We start from the raw sequence: 18394 nt of genomic DNA on the forward strand, positions 1-18394 counted from the left end.
CCTTTCAATTTGATGCTTCGGTCTGCTCCAAGTCTCTCCAGGACTTTGGTCCAGGATCCTCTGGTCACCAGACGACCTTTAGACGTCACGAGGACGATGGAACTAGTGAAGGAGTGAGAGGAGGTTCATCACATCCAGCTGGTAGAGCTGATGTGTCTTTTCAGGGACATCGTGTGTGGAGTCACAAACACTATTTTGTAATTGAAGTGATTTTAATCTCATCACATTTGGCTCAGAGGAACACAACCGTGTGCCAAAGTGATGACCTTAAGAAATCAACCAATGTGATAACATGAAGCATCGTAACTGTGGATAGATTTCCTCTGCAGCAGCTTCTTTCTTACCCGTCTCTCAGTCCGCTGACGTAGTTGTCTATCTGTGCAGGGATGCCCTGCAGGATGGAGTTCCTGAAGCCTTTGCTCTCCACCAATTTTCCATCATGTCCATCGATGACTGTCAGCTGCACCCCGTCTTCTGGTTGGTACAACTTCCTGCCGTTCACCTGTCACAACAGAGGCAGCCGATCACAATGCAGTTCAATCATCTGCTACAGCGCTGCACACTTTAATAATAGCAGAACTGTAAATAATACTTTCTATTTCTACTCTTTTTTTTGTAACCCGTGACCTGTGGTGAGTCTAAGCTGTTGGACCACAGTAACTCTGCAGCTCCTCTGCTGTGTGTCTGAGACGAACGATACCTCAGTGAAGGCAAAGTCCTCCTTGATGTGGAAAAAGCGAGTGTTGTAGGACTCCAGTTTGACCTCCAGGAAGTGCTCTGGTGAGTGCTGACAGGAAACAAGCACAGGAACAGGGTTGGAATTAAAACACAAGATTTGGCATTTCAATTCGAAGCCAGTTTTCACACACTGCAGTCACAGAGCCAAACAAATGAGATGAAATAATCACAGATGCAAATGTCACATTATTATAAAAGAGAGACTGCATTTTGAATCATTGCTGTGGGGAAATTGATATTTAGCAACAGGAAAATGTAAGAGGATGAAGCAGAAGAGAAGATCCAGCAGATGGAGCATAATTACAGTGAAAAGTATTCCACACAAATCTTGTAAATCTTTATATGAGTGAATGTGTACAGGAAGTGTAAAATAAAGGCCGAACAGTGTACAGATATGTTATGAAAACATGTAAACATAATAAACACAACCCTGTTTCCAAGAGGTGGGCTGTCAAATACAACAGAACGCAACGATTTGCAAATCATGTAAACCCATGTTTAATTTAAAATAGACCAAAGACAACTAATTTCATTTTGAAATGGAGAAATGTTATTGTTTTATTAAAAATATATTATCATTGATGCCAGCAATATTTTTCAAAGAAGCCCGGACAGGGTCATGTTTACCACCGTGTTGCATCACCTCTGTTGATGTTTGGGATCTGAGGAAACCAGTTTCATGAGTTTTTTGAAGTGAAAAGTTGTCCTATTATCACGTAAGATATTATTTCAGCTGCTCAACAGTTCAGGGTCTCCTTTGTTGTATTGTTCATGTCCTGATGCTCCAGATGTTTTCAATGATTGACAGGTCTGGACTGCAGGAGGCCAGTTTATCAGCGGACTCTTCTACTAGAGAGCCATGCTGTTGGAATACATGCAGAATGTGGTTGGACGTTGTTCTGCTGAAATAAACAAGACCTTCCCTGAAAGAGACGTTGTCTGGATGGCAGCATATGTTGCTCCAAAACCTGAATATATCATTCAGCATTAATGCTTCCTTCCAGATGTTCAAGCTACCCATGCCGTGTGCACTGATGCATCCTGTACCATCACAGATGCTGGCTTCAGAACTGAGCTGATAACAAGCTGGATGGTCCCTCTCCTCTTTAACCTGGAGGATGCAGCGTCCATGATTCCTATCTCCCCATCTTCACTGCTGAGAGACTCTGCCTCTGAAATGTTATACTAATGTTTATACTCAATCATGTTACTGATCTGTTGCCAGGTAACCTAATTAGCGGTGAGATGTTCAACTCGGTGTTTCTTTTAGCATCACACACACGTTTCCAGTCTTTTGTTGACTCAACTATTTTGAAACGTGTTGCTGGCATCAAATTCAAAAGCAGCACATCATTTTTATCAAACAATATTTACAATACATACATATATACAAATAGGTTGTCCTTGTCCTATTTTCAATTAAATATGGATTTTTCAAATCCTCATTTGACAATTTTTTTGGGGCATTTTACACAACATCCAACTTCATTGGAAACAAGGTTGAATATTCTGTATGAAAGTACTTACAAAGTTAAAGATGATCTCCATATGTGTCTGATGACACGACGATAATAAGCATCAGTTCTTGCAGCTAAAGTGCAACACAGCAGTGAGCTCACATAAGGATATCAACATGAAACCATAGTTACTGCGTGTGTGTGTGTGTGTGTGTGTGTGTGTGTGTGTGTGTGTGTGTGTGTGTGTGTGTGTGTGTGTGTGTGCTGGACATTTTTTCACTTTGAGAAACAATTGTGGACAAAACTGTAAAATGATTTGGTAACACCTCCCTTGCAGGTGGAGTGGCACCACACCGTCTTAACCACGACACGACTCAGGTGGGCGTGGCCAACTTGTTTAGTATTTCGTGAACACAAACGCACCACGGTGGTGAAGTCGGAGGACCAGACGATGAGGAGGTTGTAAACAAACTGCTCACCTGTCTGGCGTTAGGCAGCTTTCTGGGCATCGGTACGTCTACGACGGGCAGCTCGGCGTGTCGGGGGTAGGCCTGCGCCATGCAGTTGCTGGGCGGGCTGCCTTTAGGGATGACGGCCGTGATCTTCACCCTCTCGCAGCCTTTGAGGGAGCAGAAGGCAAACTGCTCCCTGTGGTTGTGGGCCTTCACCTTCAGGAAGAGCAGGCTGCAACACACAAAAGATCACACATCAGATGGCGTACACTGAAACACGTTAACACACTTAACACACACACACACACTGATATTTATCTTTGCTCATATCGGAGATGACGTTTGCTCACGTCATCTGAAATGAGCAGTAAACAAACCTCCAAGTGAGCCAAAGTTATTTGCAAGAGAAAACCAAGATAAGCATAAAAAGATGATCCAAACTGTCTGTAAACACCCATCCCAGTTGAAATGTGATCTACTATACATACACACAGGTTAGAGATACATCATTATTACATCATTTCATGTGTTTGCTTTCAGTTCGACTTCCAAATAAAGTTTTGATGACCTGTTTACATCGTTGCTTTGTTTACAACCAGCTCGTCTTATTTCTTGACCCACTGGACTCCGATGACGACAACTTTTATCATAACTTCTCCAAATAATGATAAAGACACAAAAATATAACTATGATATTGCAGCGAACCAGAATTATCCATCTGCTGTGGAAACACTTCATATAAAACCGTCCCACAGGCTGACGGCAGCTTGTTTAGACTGACGTAGTGATCGAGCCCAAGTCAGCTGGGTGCAGCTCATGACTGTTAACAACCTGTCAGTGCAGCGTTTTTTTGGTTTTTGTTTGTTTTTGTTTTTCAATAAGAGCTTATGTTGAGATACATTCATTTCTTTTTTGTATTGAGAATAAACAGATTTCAGTGGTATCGATAACAAACCAGCAAATATCGGGTCGTGTGACGTCCCTGATTTCAAACCTTATGCAATAACTGTTAAAGTTTGTCACTTTGGGGGGCAGAACAACAATCTGGCAACACAACACCGACCTGGTATCACAAATGTAGCTGATTCACAAATTCAATTATTATTATTAAATGAAACAGACACTAGGCACTATTAGATGTGAAGATGTATTTCAACTAAATGTTGATATTAACTGGTTCTGTTCCACCACTCCCGTGGTTCTGGTGTGATTATATGTTGTGGTTCTGGTTTGGTTCTGGTGTGAGTCCATGCTGTGGTTCTGGTGTGGTTCTGGTATGGTTCTGGTTTGGTTCTGGTGTGAGTCCATGCTGTGGTTCTGGTGTGGTTCTGGTGTGAGTCCATGGTGTGGTTCTGGTGTGGTTCTGGTGTGGTTCTGGTGTGAGTCCATGGTGTGGTTCTGGTGTGGTTCTGGTGTGAGTCCATGGTGTGGTTCTGGTGTGGTTCTGGTTTGGTTCTGGTGTGAGTCCATGCTGTGGTTCTGGTGTGGTTCTGGTGTGAGTCCATTGTGGTTCTGGTGTGGTTCTGGTTTGGTTCTGGTGTGAGATTTGTGCTGGTTCTGGTGTGGTTCTGGTGTGAGTCTATGCTGTGGTTCTGGTGTGGTTCTGGTTTGGTTCTGGTGTGAGATTTGTGCTGGTTCTGGGGTGGTTCTGGTGTGAGTCTATGCTGTGGTTCTGGTGTGGTTCTGGTTTGGTTCTGGTGTGAGATTTGTGCTGGTTCTGGGGTGGTTCTGGTGTGTGTCTCACCCTGTGTCCCCCTCCCAGTAGTAGTATCCTCTGGCCAGGTGTGAGTGCTGGATCTTGTCCCTCTGGGTCGTCCTCATGAAGACGCCGGTCTTGCGGGTCTGCTTGGTGAGCCGGTTGTGGATGTCGGCGATGACGGTGAACGTGGTGCCTTGTGGGTAACAGAGTCCCACATCGATCCAATCGTTTCTGAAACACAACAAACATCGTCGTGTAACAACAGAACCGATTTATCCTCAAAGCTAAAAGCCCGTTCTCACGTCCCGATAACAGGAACACCAGATTATTTCACATGCATTTCATGAATTATGATTACAGATGGACTAATTATCCGTTGAGGTCATTTGGGAAGAAAAACCAGAGAACATTTTCTGTTTTTTGCTCCTCCAGCGTCGGGATTTGCAGCTTTTTAATGATATTAAAAACTGAATGTTATTTTTATTGTTGGGCAGAAGATATGTGAAGACTCTGTCATGGACACGTTATTATTTTCTGACATTTCACAGAATAAAGAAGAATCAATTAATACTCTCAGTAATTGATTTTGATCAATTCCTTTCTATTCATATATATTTATGTCCCTTGAATGTATTTATGTATTGACCATATATGGGTGTTGTGTGTCTGCTTGTGTGCATTTATGTGCATTTTGTTAAATGTAAATGTAACAGAAAAACTTTTGGGTTTTGAGAAAATGTTGAAGCACAACTTCTGAATACACCTGATCAATTATAATTACGTCTCTTTTTTTAAGTAATCTAATGCAGCATCTCATTCTCATCTTCAAATTGTAATATTTTGTTGGTGTTTTCTACGTGAATACAGTTGAAATAATGTTGAATTACAACTGTCATTTTTCAACGGTATGAAATGAAATGAAACTTAATGTTAAACATCTAAACACTCTTATAATCTGCATCCTGAAATTAAGAGACAGGAAGACGAGTGAGTCATAGCGTGTAAGTTATTGTACAATTCCTCTTTGTTGAAGTGCACATACACATCGGTGTGGCTTATTGAACTAAATTAAAGTCTACATGAACAATAAAATAGGACTTGCAATGGTTTTTAATGTAAATGCTGCTCTGACTATCAGTTATGTGTAATATGAATCTTTTATTTAGTGCCTTATTTAGTGATTGATGATTGCTCTGAACGATCAGGTTGAATATTTCAGCTCTCACTTCATAAAAGCGTGGACACTGGTTCAGTAAAACGATCCCAGTGGTTGCAGCTCTAACTGGAAACAATTATGCTTTAAAATACATCAGGACCAAACAGAGTGAAAAAAGCTAAACATTAATTCTGTAAATAACTGAAGTCAAAGTCAACAGTTCATTGACAAAACAACAAATGAGTCAGATCAAGATTCTTCATCAAATCTTCCAAAACAGCCACATTTCTATATATCCAGATAAAGCAGCTCATTATTTCATGATCCATCTTCCAGCTGTCGGCCCCACCTGCTGTACACCACAGTGGCCGGTAGGTGGGGCCAGTGCCGCGTGCACAGCCAGTGGAAACGCTGCGTCTCCGTGCGGTGCTCGCCAGGGTGGACTCGGCCCGCAGGGATCAACTCACATGCTTCAGATGATGCGTTTATGCAATTGAAATAGCTGCCGGCCACTGAGACAACATGTGACGGGAGGAGGCCGCAGGGCAGCGGGGGGAGGCCGCAGGGCAGCGGGGGGAGGCCGAAGGGCAGCGGGAGGAGGCCGCAGGGCAGCGGGGGGAGGCCGCAGGGCAGCGGGGGGAGGCCGAAGGGCAGCGGGGGGAGGCCGCAGGGCAGCGGGGGGAGGCAGCGGGGGAAGGCCGCAGCTCTGTGGCGACTTGTTGTGAATAGATGGTTGTGAGCCGAAAGACGTGTTGGTGACGTGTTGAATTCACAGAGCTGCACAGCTGTAAACAAACTGCCTTTAAGGACGAGTCTGCAGATGCACATGTTTAACTACGTTCCTCCAAACGCCTCCAAAGCTGCTCCTAAACATGTCCAGAGGTTCGCCCTCTGCTTCTTCTTTTGTTCTTTAAATCTGTGGTATCATGATTTCAATTCATGTTTTATGTTAAATAAAAACTCTGTAGTTTTACGTTTACTTTTGTATACTTTATTTTGACTACTTTTCCCACAGATTACATATCGATGAAGGTAGTTTCGTGTCTTTTGATCAATCGATCCCTCCCATCACGTCAAATTCAACTTGCAAGCTAAAGTTTTTGACTCGCAATGAAAGAGGTCTGATTTGCAATCAAAACTTTTTTCTGACACAATAAAGAGGCTTCGTGAGAAAAATCCTCAGGAGCTGGAGGGAGTAGCGATGGAGAGGAGCGTCTCAGGGGTCAACAAAGGTCGCAGCGCATTTTGTGTGTCGGACAGAAAGCCGAATGACGTCCTTCGAGGGGAGACTCTGTATTAATCTGGTGTTATCGGACCCAAACTGTGTTCATGTATCGGATCAACCATGAATCAATTCTTATTTTTTTCTCAGTTTGAGAGGAATTCCCTGACGGTTGATCGTACTCAGAAAAAAGAAAGTTTCTATTTCATTTCTCATTTTCCAAAATCACTTGAAGTTTGATGTAACATAATACTTTGTTATAAATTTCCATCTATCTCCAACAGAGGAAGATGAAGCTGTGTTAACTCTGCAGGACACATGAGTGATAACCACCTCAATGGCTTTTGCAATAAAGCTAGATCAGGATCTTTCTACTAATTACATGATCCTGGTCTCGGTATTATGAGATCTTTTCCATTAATGATGAGATAGTGAGTCGTGGTACCAGATACAGAAGTCATAATTATCAGATAAAACTTCTAAGTTATTTGTTCTTTGAAGAACGCTGCGCCCCGAACTGAATGTCTCTCCAGGGATTTTCTGTTTTTGGTCTTTGAAGGTGAATAACTCAAACAAATGAGGTTAATGGTCCACATTTTTGTACACTTCAAAGATGTTTAATGGCTTTACTGCAAGTTTTACACACAACAAGCATAAGTGGAGCAAAACCAAAAGTACTTCTTGGAGATTGTTTGATTATCAGTGTGGACGTCTGACAAGCAGAAGCTGTGCAGCAGAAGTAGTAACAACATAAAGGAAGTACAAAACTGACTTTATTAAAAAAAAATAACTCCTCATTTCCAACCAGAAAGTCTCTGCTCCTGTTTTCATCACCAAATAAAACTGTTGACCAGAACAAGAGGAGAAACAGGAAGTGACGGGGCTTGTGGGAAATGTGGTCTTCACATTAAAATGATGTGATTAAATTCACACTGAAACTGTGAAACGGATCAGAGATGGGGGGGTTAAACATGTCCTTCTTTATACACCTGCTATCACACAACAACAGTATTGAACCTCGGCCGTTGACATGAGACAGCTCCCTCCTCTCTCCAACTGCTTGAGGCTGATGACCTCCGACCTCTTGGTCTCTGTCTGTGGGAGGTTTCCTCCTGTTCTTCCTCCCCACTGACCTCTACTGTAAAGTCCTGACCTCACTGTTTAAAGTGCCCTGAGGTTAAATGATTTAAGACTATAAATGAAATTGAATTGAAGTGAGTCAATGAGACGGTCTTCCTCTCATCCTCTGGAAGTGTTTGCTGTAAGAACGAGTACTGTGAACAGCAACATATCTAATATATACTAACTCTCATGCCACTCTTCCATGAATATTATCCAAATCACAAATCTGTCACACTGGCCCAATCCCCGTTAGTCCCGTTGTTGTTGGGGATGGAGGGCCGGTGGCCATCTGGCCCTTTAACTGGGCCTCCGAACGGACTGTTTTCTGATGCAGGGGTGAAAAAACAATTCTTTGTGGACCGAAACAACATAACGTGAAAAATGGTCCATAAAATAAATGAACACATTTTTTTCCAAGAATATTTTGGTAATCAGGAAGTGCAGCTTTTGGGATAATAAAGCCATTTCTGGTTCCAACAGATTTAACGAAGTCTTGTTTGTGAGCCTACACAGAGGACTCTTTGAGTTTCAACATTTTCTCATCATTACTGTATATTTTCATAAATTTAATAATCAATTTCCTAAAACTTTTCTTTTCTTTTTTTTAAATAACTTGATTGACGCAAACAAGTGGCGTCCCATTTCCTCAGTTTAAGATTTTAACTGGGCCACCGGATGGGAAGTGGAAACACCACTCCTGTGAACACGCTCTGTGTCACGTGTGTCACGTGTGTCACGTGTGTACTGACTTGTTGAAGTTGATGAGCCACACGGTGACCTCGGCCGGCGCCGCCTGGTCCCAGTGGATGGTGTAGCCTTTGGCCAGCGTGATGACGGGCTGGAACTGCTGGTAGTGTTTCCTCTTCCCCAGAGCGCCCTCTAGTGTCAGAGGCCGGTCGGGGTACTCGTCCTTCACGATGTGCATGTTCAGGTTGGCAGGGTTACGAGTCTGGACGTAGATCTGCAGAAAACATGTTAGAAGAGAAATAATTCTAATGTTTAGACAAAAAAAAACTAACATAATATTTATATAATTATAATTTTCTTCCCCTGATGTGACCTAATCAGTCACTGTTTAACATCCCAGGTGTAAGACTTTCTGTTATTCTATCTATTGACCCATTCAGACACAAGCTACCGGTGCTGCTGAGTGATCCTGTGGAGCTTCTGTGACTGATGTGTTCCCAAACACACCGCAGGAGTTCACGACTACAGTAGCTGCAGTGCAACACTCAGCGAGCTCAACCTGCACGTCACAAACACCCGCTGCATGTGGTCATCGTTACACCCATTAACAACTAATGTGTCCCCGCCACACATCCCAACAATCAAAGCAGACACAGCTGAGGGTGCAGCGACTCTTATTGTCGCCACAGTCAGCGGGTCAGAAATGCCAATGTGACTTCGAAGGGGACGCAAAAGTAAACCTGAAAGAAAATCCCATCTTTTGGCTTCAGTTACCGAGGCAACGTTCAAGTTGTTGGAGAGCACCTTTAAAAGAAGTGAAGAAGTTTCCTCTGCCTCCAGCCTCTGTGCTCGGTTTCATAAAACATCTCCTGTCTCCCTCTGTGTGCTGAAATGAGATGAAATTACTGTAATTCTGCGGTGAAGGAAACGGCGCAGCCTCCAAGAGGTCATGGTGGGAATTCTCTTTTTGCACCGCATCGCAATAAGGTTTGCATTTCCTGTGTCCCACAGAGAAAGGTTGAGCTGTATTGTGTAGCAGAGTGAAAATCAGCGCGTAAGTCTGCATCGTTTTCTTTAGAAAGGGAGGATGCTGCTTCACCAGCTCGCTCACCGACCACTGCCTCTCTGACTGATTGGCTCACTGCGATTGTGGCTGCAGCCTTTAACTGTTCGGACTCTGCGACACATTCATCTCCAATGGTTCCAACAATCCCTACATATACGTGTCTGTGCAGTTATGGTTGCGCTGCCCGTACGTGGTATCGAGGCTGCTGGTTTCTTGAACTCCTGCGGGGGTGAGGACATATCGATCGGTCATCGAAGCACCGCAGGTTCAGACAGGGACAGCTGCACGTGTCCAGAGCAGCAGCAGCTGCAGCTGCGCTCAACACCAGCAGCAGGATTGATTGTCTGACCCCACAAAAGACATTTATAAACGTATTTATGATTTCAGATCAGGATGTGAAATCACAATAAATCAAGGAGCAGCCTTGTGTCCGTGAAGGCTGATGTGAGGACGGCCGCTGGCTCACCTGAGCGTAGCGTCCGCTGCAGATAGCCGCCTTCCAGTCGGGCACGTCGATGCAGTCCGGGTGCCGCAGCAGGTAGTTGTCGTCTTTCACCAGGAAGGCTCCGGGATACTCGCTGACCGAGCCGTCCGTGTCGTGGAAGATGGTCGTCTTGTCGCCGTCCATTTCCATTTTGTTGAACCAGGGGCCCGGCTCCCCAAAGAACACCCGCGACGTGATCTGCAGTACAGATGATGAATTTGTGTTGTTGCTCTGATGCATCACTCACAAAAACTCCTTCTGTTTTGTACCTCTTGTCTAGTTTTCTATTTTCACCAGCTTTTAAAACAGGTTTTCTGTTTTGATTTCAAAGAAATGTCCACTTCAAACTATCCCGATGATACCGTGTGTATTGGAATCACTTTCCCTGACGATCGTGCTAAAGCAACATTATGAATTTTAAAATGGAGATCTTGGGAAAACCTTTAAAAGTTTGAATATATATTTTCAGCTTTACGTCACTTACAATTCACAACAAATATCCTCAAAGGGAATCACATTTCATCTCCTCAGTCAGCAGAATATGTCTACGACAAAATTCTAGACTCACATTTTTAGGGCCCGAGCACCGAGCATCGGCCCTATTGTATTTCGTAAAGATGTTGGTCGTTAGTCGTTCTTACGTAAAGTGATTTTCCTTTTTGGAGCCTTTATCATATTCAAAAACTCATGAAAGTGGAAACACATTTGTCTCCCAGCGGAAAATTTCGTTTTCCAGTGGAGTCGCGAGTGGGCGTGGCCAAACGGCTCGAGAGCGCCCCCTACAGAGATGCCCCGGCGGCCACATTTACCTAAATTCACGACATCCGGTGGACACGTGTATCACACCTGGACGCACTAAAAAGTTACATTGCACCGTTACGTCAACTCGACAGGAAGTCCACCATTTTGAATTTAGTCGCCATTTTGGGTGATTCTGACACGTTGTACTTTGTCAAACTCCTCCGAGGGATTTTGTCCGACCGACTTGAATTTAGTTTCTATGGATAGAAAACATGTTTGGGATTAAAAGTTATCAAAATAATTCGTTTCCGTCGATGTGTGTGCCCGTAAGAGGCGGCCATTTTGAGCATCTTGCCATGAAACTATGAGTTGCTTTAACTCTTATGTACATGGACCGACCTTCTCCAAACATCACAGGTATGATAACAGCCCCGCCCTGAAGACCCCTGTGTGGTAATATTCGCTCATAGTCATAGCGCCCCCTGTTGGCCACTGGAAATGACACTTTTCATACTTTCACATTCTACGTCGAGCTGGTTGATCCCATGAACGTAAAGTCGGGTCACAATAACCTAATCATGTAGTTGATGATATATTGAGACATTCGTTCGACTTTGTCAATGGGCGTCGCCGTGACGATGCGGCAAAGTTGGATGTCTCGCCGTGACACAGAAAGTTGATGTTTAAGGTCAAAGGATGCTTGAAACCTCATGAAACGTGTGACATAGATCCTGGGTGGTGAGACAATACTTCTGATGTGTTTTGTGAGTCGGTGTGGCCAAACGGCTCGCCAGCGCCCCCTGCTGGAGACAGGAAACGAGACAAAAATAGCAACTTTAAGCGGGGGCGCCGCACGTTCGGGGAGACGGCTTCAGGGAGACGGCTTCAGGGAGACGGCTTCGGGGGGGACGGCGCGCTGGAGTGCAAGGGCCCGTACATCACTGCTTACAGTTTTAATTTCCAGTTGGTTTTACCCTCATGTCTCCAGATGTTTTGTGTGTTTGACTTACAGGCACGTGATCGAAGGTGATGTCGGTGACGTTGTTGTTGGGGCAGCTCTGCCACGAGTTGTTGAGCCTGAAGCCGAAGGCGCTGGTGTGCCGTCCGTCCAGTGCCGTGTATTTACGAAATGTACAGTTCTGCACGTTGATTGGACCATCATAGATCTGCATGCCGCGGATGGGAAAGTCACTGCAGGGAAACACACACACACACACACACACACACACACACACACACACACACACACACACACACACACACACACACACACACACACACACACACAACAGCCCGTCAGCAAAACGTATGATGCTGATGTAGAGATGTGAAGTAACCTGAGGATTGTGTTGTACATGACTGTGTAGTCGAGTATCTTTGGAGTCATAAGTTCAAGTCATGTCTCATACTAAAAAAAGTGTTCGTAGCTTCCAGGTCTGAAAAATAAGGCCGATGCAGAATGTCTTCAGCTGCAATACCAGCGAGTGGTGTGTGTGTGTGTGTCTGAGGGAAATGTGACTGATTATGTCCTTCTGATGACATCAGAGGAGCCACTCAACATCTTCACGGCTCCGTGTTATTACAGCTATAGAATAAACTATATTACACACTATACACACATTGTCAGAGGACAATTTGACTGAATCTGGATTTGTGAGAGGAGGCTCTGAAAGAAATGCTTATTATATGAATCTATGTTTTAAATATGCAATACTTACTGACCAACACGTAGCCTACACTGAAGAGCTTTAAAGACTTCTGACTGTTAAACTGAGGATCTCCAACGGGACGGAGCCCAAAGATCCTTCAGGAACCCTCCGTTGAACAAAGACTCTCTCCCCAAACGGTATAACCTCTGAGACCAAAACTAAATGTTCAGATCACAGACTGAATATAAAAGAGTTTGTAGCTTCAGGTCTGTAAAATGGTTCTGATCCAGAAGTGTCTTCAGCTGCAATACCAGCGAGTGCCACTAGAGGTCGGCTCCAAAAAGCCTCCGGCTCCATAGACTCCCATTCAACTTCTCTCATCAAATCCAAAGTGAATAAAATGTGTCCATCAGTTATCTCGGTGTTGTTAGCTAAAGTCACTCCTTCTTATTAGTTTTCTGGAGGTCCATCTGAAAATAATCCCTCATTCATTAGAAAAGAAGATTCAAGAAGACCTGTTTTTGGGGGCGTGTCTGTTTGATTGACAGGCCTGTGGTGCAGTCAGGTTACAGCTATCGGTGGGCGGGACGTAGTATCGTCAGGTTTCCGATCAGATCGGTCAGATCCACCGCTGGCCCCTCCCCCTGCTCGTCCAAATATGGTCACTTCCTGCTCCAAACTGCTCTGAACTAGCAAAGATGGTGACGGACAGGATCTGAACTGGAGGATTCATAACGTTCACAAACCAACGATGACATCACTGATGGTTAATGACCTCACTGATGGTTGATGACATCACTGATGGTTGAGGATTGCTCATCCCAGAGTACCTGTAAAGGTTACTCATTGTTGCCTTTGTATTTTACACAATTATAAGACCCCCTATGTCCGGGGTTAAAGTTACACAGGTTCTATTTCCTTCTATACCGATGACATTATAGCTTCTGTCTGATATCACCTCTTCCCTGCAAGTTATCAAAGATTAATTACAGAGCTATTATTCAATATCCGGATATGTTCAACCTTACTCTCCAGCAGGAGATCCTCTACATGAGTCGTCTGGGTTTGCAGCTCTCCCGGCAGTCAGATAAATTATTTTTCATCTTTGGCCTTCGTTTAACAGTGTTAAAATTCAGATCGATGCAGTTAATTATGTGTTATATAAAAATTAGTGTTCTGACTGAATTTCTGGATGCCATTATCAAAGTTAATTTGTAGGAAGTTGGAAACTGATTTCCGGGTTTCAATGAAAGGTGGAAGTCCCAATATCTCATCTGAGCTCTCCACCAGTTCAATAATATCACAAACATTTGGCTTTAATTTAATCCAATTCAGTTGTATTTATATAATGTCAAACATAGTAACGTCCTTACAACAGAACCGCACGACATCATGAAGAGGAACCCAACAGTTCAACATTTCCTTCATATGAATAAAGAACTGGAAGAAAAACTTCCGACTTCAACTGTAAAGCCGAAACAAAGAGCACGAAGAGCTTCTGCAGAGCTGGTGGTCGTTTTCAGGGAGTTTGAGACTAAAAGTTACCCTTTCAATGCCACAATCATTTTATTCACTGTTGATATTAAACAATTGTGAACACAGCTTTTAACTACACTGTAACTTCAGGCACTATACTTGGATGATCAAGTGAATTCATACTCAAACCACTTTCTGATGTTTTCGAGGTCAGTGAAAACATGGAGAAAGTCTTATTAATAAAACTCACAATCTGTTATATGTTTTGGGGGTTGGGAAAAATAAGACGAGTGTGCTGTGGAGGCTGGTGAAAATCTTTTCTGTCCAGTGGTCTTCATGAAACGTTCAGCTCCGCGCAGCGAGAGCTCTTACGCAACGCTGTGCCCGATCTTAATCGAGCCGCATCAAAGAGTTTTTCAGGCCGAGCATGAAGCATCCAGACAAAAAAATGTTTTCTGTGGACTTTGTGTTTCCCACACAATAAAAGAATCTGTAATACGGCAGTTGAGACATTCCTTCTGTTCTCTGCCAAGTGGGCCGAGGCACATGACTGATTTCTAACATACCAAGCCGGACTCTCACACATACCAGCCTCTATTAAAATGCTACTCCACCCACCATCCATCGTTGGGCTATTTGACACTTTGGCCTGAAACGCGGATGTCAAATGTTCTCAGTTTGCTCCGTAATGAGCAGCAGCTGTGGTCAGTTTCAATTCATGTCACTTTTAAAATAGAAGTTTTTCACGGCAGAAACTCGTCCGCACCTTGTCAAACTGTTCCTGCAGCACTTTTCTCCACATATACTCAGCGTGTTGAAACACACTTCACATATACAGTGTGACACGGGAGCACCGCTTCAGCTCCATGTTGGAGAAACTTGTCACTGTTCAGTGTCGGTTAAAAACAGACTAAATTCAGCTGGAAAGAGAAAAATATTTGGATGTCAAGGTTACGTATACGATAATTTTATCATATTTCTCCCAGGAGTTAATGATGCCTTTCCAGAAAGTGAAGTTTGACATGGGACACATTACCAGAATACTAGTGAGTATGTAAACAAATAAACACATTAAATGCTTTAAATACAGTGATTATATGTAGTTTTCACTTAAAAGCGGCATTGAGTTTTTGTTTCTCAGATGCCTGGACAACAGTCTAAAAATATAACATTATCTTCCTATAAAATGTGTTTTTTATCCCCCTGATGTCACTGCAAGTACAATGAATTAAACCATTAATAAGTAATAAGAGGCTATAATAACCACTTACATGCCGCGTGGCAGCGTCCTGCCGGTGAGGTCGGGACCTCCGGGGCCCCAGATCCTGTTGTCCGGGAGGGGCATCCCACGATTGTCGCTTTCGCCCACAAACAGCGAGTTCTTCACCTGCTGATGAGAGCCGTCGTCGTCTGGAAACGTCCCTCCGCTGCACACAGGGACAGAGACAGGGAGATAATGATGATGTAATAATACCTTTAAATAGTGCTGCATCATCACTGCAGAGTTGTTTCATTCACCTCACAGTGAGAACCTCCTTCATTACACAGATATCACGATCGAGACGTTATTCAAGTGAATAAAAACTGTGTTTCCTTGTTGAGTAAATAAAGTGTTAAATCAGAGGTAAAGTGACCGTGAATCCACCAACAATACGATGTACAGGTTTGTTATGGATCCGCATGTAATGTCATCTCTAACATTAAATGATGTCATTAATTACATTTTATGTCCCTTCCACTCAATAGGAAACTTCAATAGTGATGATAAAGAAATACCGACCTGCATGCCATGATAAATAATCAAAAACAATAAAACCTTTGGGCCTGATTTACTAAGATCTCAAATAAGCGTACTAAATTGCGTGTTTATTACAAAGGTTTTCACATTTATGTTGCACCCGTTTTACAGGTGATTTACTGAGACTAATTGCTGCACAATGTGATGCACAATGTTTAGCTACCGAAAAGAAATATAAATATAACAGGATGAAACGCTGCACAGGAGATTATCAGCAACAAAGTCAGTGTGAGAAAAACAATAAGATTAAAATATTAAATTAAGAGAAGATGGAAAGATAGTTGGCGAAAAATAAAACAAAAAATGTCTTAATGATAAAACGTCGGCACATAAAAGAGATGAGATGCCTCTAACATTGCCCAGCTCTCCGTATGATGATCAGCTGACCTGGTCTCATTCAGTGGGAACCTCATGAAGCTACCTGTGGAATCTGTGGGACACATTCAGGACCACGGACAGCTCACTCTCAGCTTCCTATCAGTAGGGAGGACGTACTTCATTTTTAAGACCATCTAGTCCCTGTTGAACCATCTTACAGTTACAGCTCGAGGCCCTATACACATTACATCTGTTGAATTACCTCCCCGTATATGAAATAAAATATGTGTAATGCTTTAAATAAGTGATGTTTTAATCCCATGAAAGTTTGGTCAAATTTAACAGCTCCAATCAAACCAAGAAATGAGCATCGGCCGTCTCCCGTCTCGCTGCACGCTGAAACCCGACAGCAGCTGCATCGTCTCATACTCACGTACTCACTGATATTCAGCACGTCCGGCTGATATTCATATCACACTCAGCGGTGCAGAAATAAACACAGAACCTTGAGAATGGTTCAGCCAGTCATTATTCAAGCAGAAGTATCAGGTGCAACCAACATGGTTTGATATTCTCAGGTTTTCTTCAGCAAATAAAAAGAAAGCCTCCCTGGTATGAAAATGAAAATATCCCCCAGTTTGACCAGTTATGTTTAATAATAATCAGCTGTATCGCAAATATATCTGAAGATGCCATCAGGTTTTTTTTAGATAACAGAAACTCAGGGTTTAAACTTTCAAATATGCATTCTGGACTGTGCAGCATCCAGTGGTTTTGGATACTGACTCATACTAGAGACAGAAAATCAGCATATCAACATATCCCCACCTACTGGATGAGAATCCTTCTTAAATGTGTGTCACAGCGCAGCAGCTGTGGGCTGCCTGCTGCCATACCGCCGTTTAAAGTGACATGACAGAAAACGGTATCCTTGACTTCATCGCCACGACAACAATCGACTGTCACCGGGCAGCTCGCCTGCTGAGCAACAGTCAGTTCAGCCTCACTTCAGGCTCCTCCTGCTCTCTCACCATCACCGGGTTTTAACACAGCCACATTCACATATTTTCCTGCAATGGCGCAATGAAACAGAGATTTATTGTTGTGTGAGCAGTCGTTACCAAGCTGCTGCACTGCAGCGGTAAAAATCCTCATTATATAATCGTTAGCCTATCTGACAAAATCAACACAACTTCAGGCTGAAAACAACAGCTGGGCTCTGTGTTGCATTAAAAGTGAGAGAAAGTTGGTGACAACAAAACATCACGTCTTAGTGAGCGAAGACCTGCCTCACATCATCATCATCATCATCATCATCATCATCATCATCATCATCATCATCATGTATGAAGCTCCTTCATACATCCTGAAACACCAAGCTGGTGTTTTAAGGTTCACGTACTCTGCACACTGTTTTGGTAGAGTTTTGTTTTGTTCATTCAACTTATCAAGTGTTATTTATATATCATCCAAATCACAACAGAACAGGTTGTTTCATGGCACTGAACACATTAAAGTTCTGACAGCAGAACTTTACAACATTATACTGAGAAACCAACAATTCAACAATTCCCACATAAGCTGGGAGGGAAAAACTCCAACAGAACCAGTTTCAGAGGTGGGCGGAGCATCTGGTAAAAGAACCAGACTCAGAGGTGGGCAGAGCATCTGTTAACAGGACCAGGCTCCGAGGTGGGAGGAGCATCTGTTAACAGAACCAGGCTCAGAGGTGGGCGGAGCATCTGTTAACAGAACCAGGCTCAGAGGTGGGCGGAGCATCTGTTAACAGAACCAGGCTCAGAGGTGGGAGGAGCATCTGTTAACAGAACCAGACTCAGAGGTGGGCGGAGCATCTGGTAAAAGAACCAGACTCAGAGGTGGGCGGAGCATCTGTTAACAGGACCAGGCTCCGAGGTGGGCGGAGCATCTGTTAACAGAACCAGGCTCAGAGGTGGGCGGAGCATCTGCTAACAGAACCAGGCTCAGAGGTGGGAGGAGCATCTGTTAACAGAACCAGACTCAGAGGTGGGCGGAGCATCTGGTAACAGAACCAGACTCAGAGGTGGGCGGAGCATCTGGTAAAAGAACCAGGATCAGAGGTGGGTGGAGCATCTGTTAACAGAACCAGGATCAGAGCAGAGAATAAAAGCAGGTTTTTAACGGAAACAGAAAATAAATATATAAAAAAAAAAGTCTAAATACTCGATGCACCTATTGGTACCCTGATTGGTTAAGTCGGTTGAAAACATCTCACCGATTCCAACCTCTGTGAGCATCACATTACTTTTCACACTGCATCAAAGCAGTCCGTTACCCAGTGCATCCTAA

General features: G+C 43.5%; 1 protein-coding gene across 5 annotated transcripts in view; it reads right to left on the bottom strand.

The window, feature by feature from the left end:
* The window catches only part of cemip (cell migration inducing hyaluronidase 1), a 153317-nt gene that overhangs the window by 1336 nt on the left and 133587 nt on the right, over positions 1-18394 (bottom strand). For all 5 annotated transcript variants that reach the window (XM_069172897.1, XM_069172899.1, XM_069172898.1 and 2 more), the window contains exons 20-28: positions 15222-15377; positions 11836-12016; positions 10067-10282; positions 8597-8808; positions 4393-4578; positions 2675-2879; positions 701-787; positions 345-502; positions 2-102 (exon numbers count right to left, since the gene is read on the bottom strand). In XM_069172897.1, the coding sequence (XP_069028998.1) occupies positions 2-102; positions 345-502; positions 701-787; positions 2675-2879; positions 4393-4578; positions 8597-8808; positions 10067-10282; positions 11836-12016; positions 15222-15377 (1502 nt within the window). The remainder of the gene's footprint in view (position 1; positions 103-344; positions 503-700; positions 788-2674; positions 2880-4392; positions 4579-8596; positions 8809-10066; positions 10283-11835; positions 12017-15221; positions 15378-18394) is intronic.

This window comes from Embiotoca jacksoni, unplaced genomic scaffold, assembly GCF_022577435.1.
Source record: "Embiotoca jacksoni isolate LCO1_2020_lvr unplaced genomic scaffold, fEmbJac1.0.p SCAF_56, whole genome shotgun sequence".
In the NCBI taxonomy this organism is placed as follows: Eukaryota; Metazoa; Chordata; class Actinopteri; family Embiotocidae; genus Embiotoca; species Embiotoca jacksoni.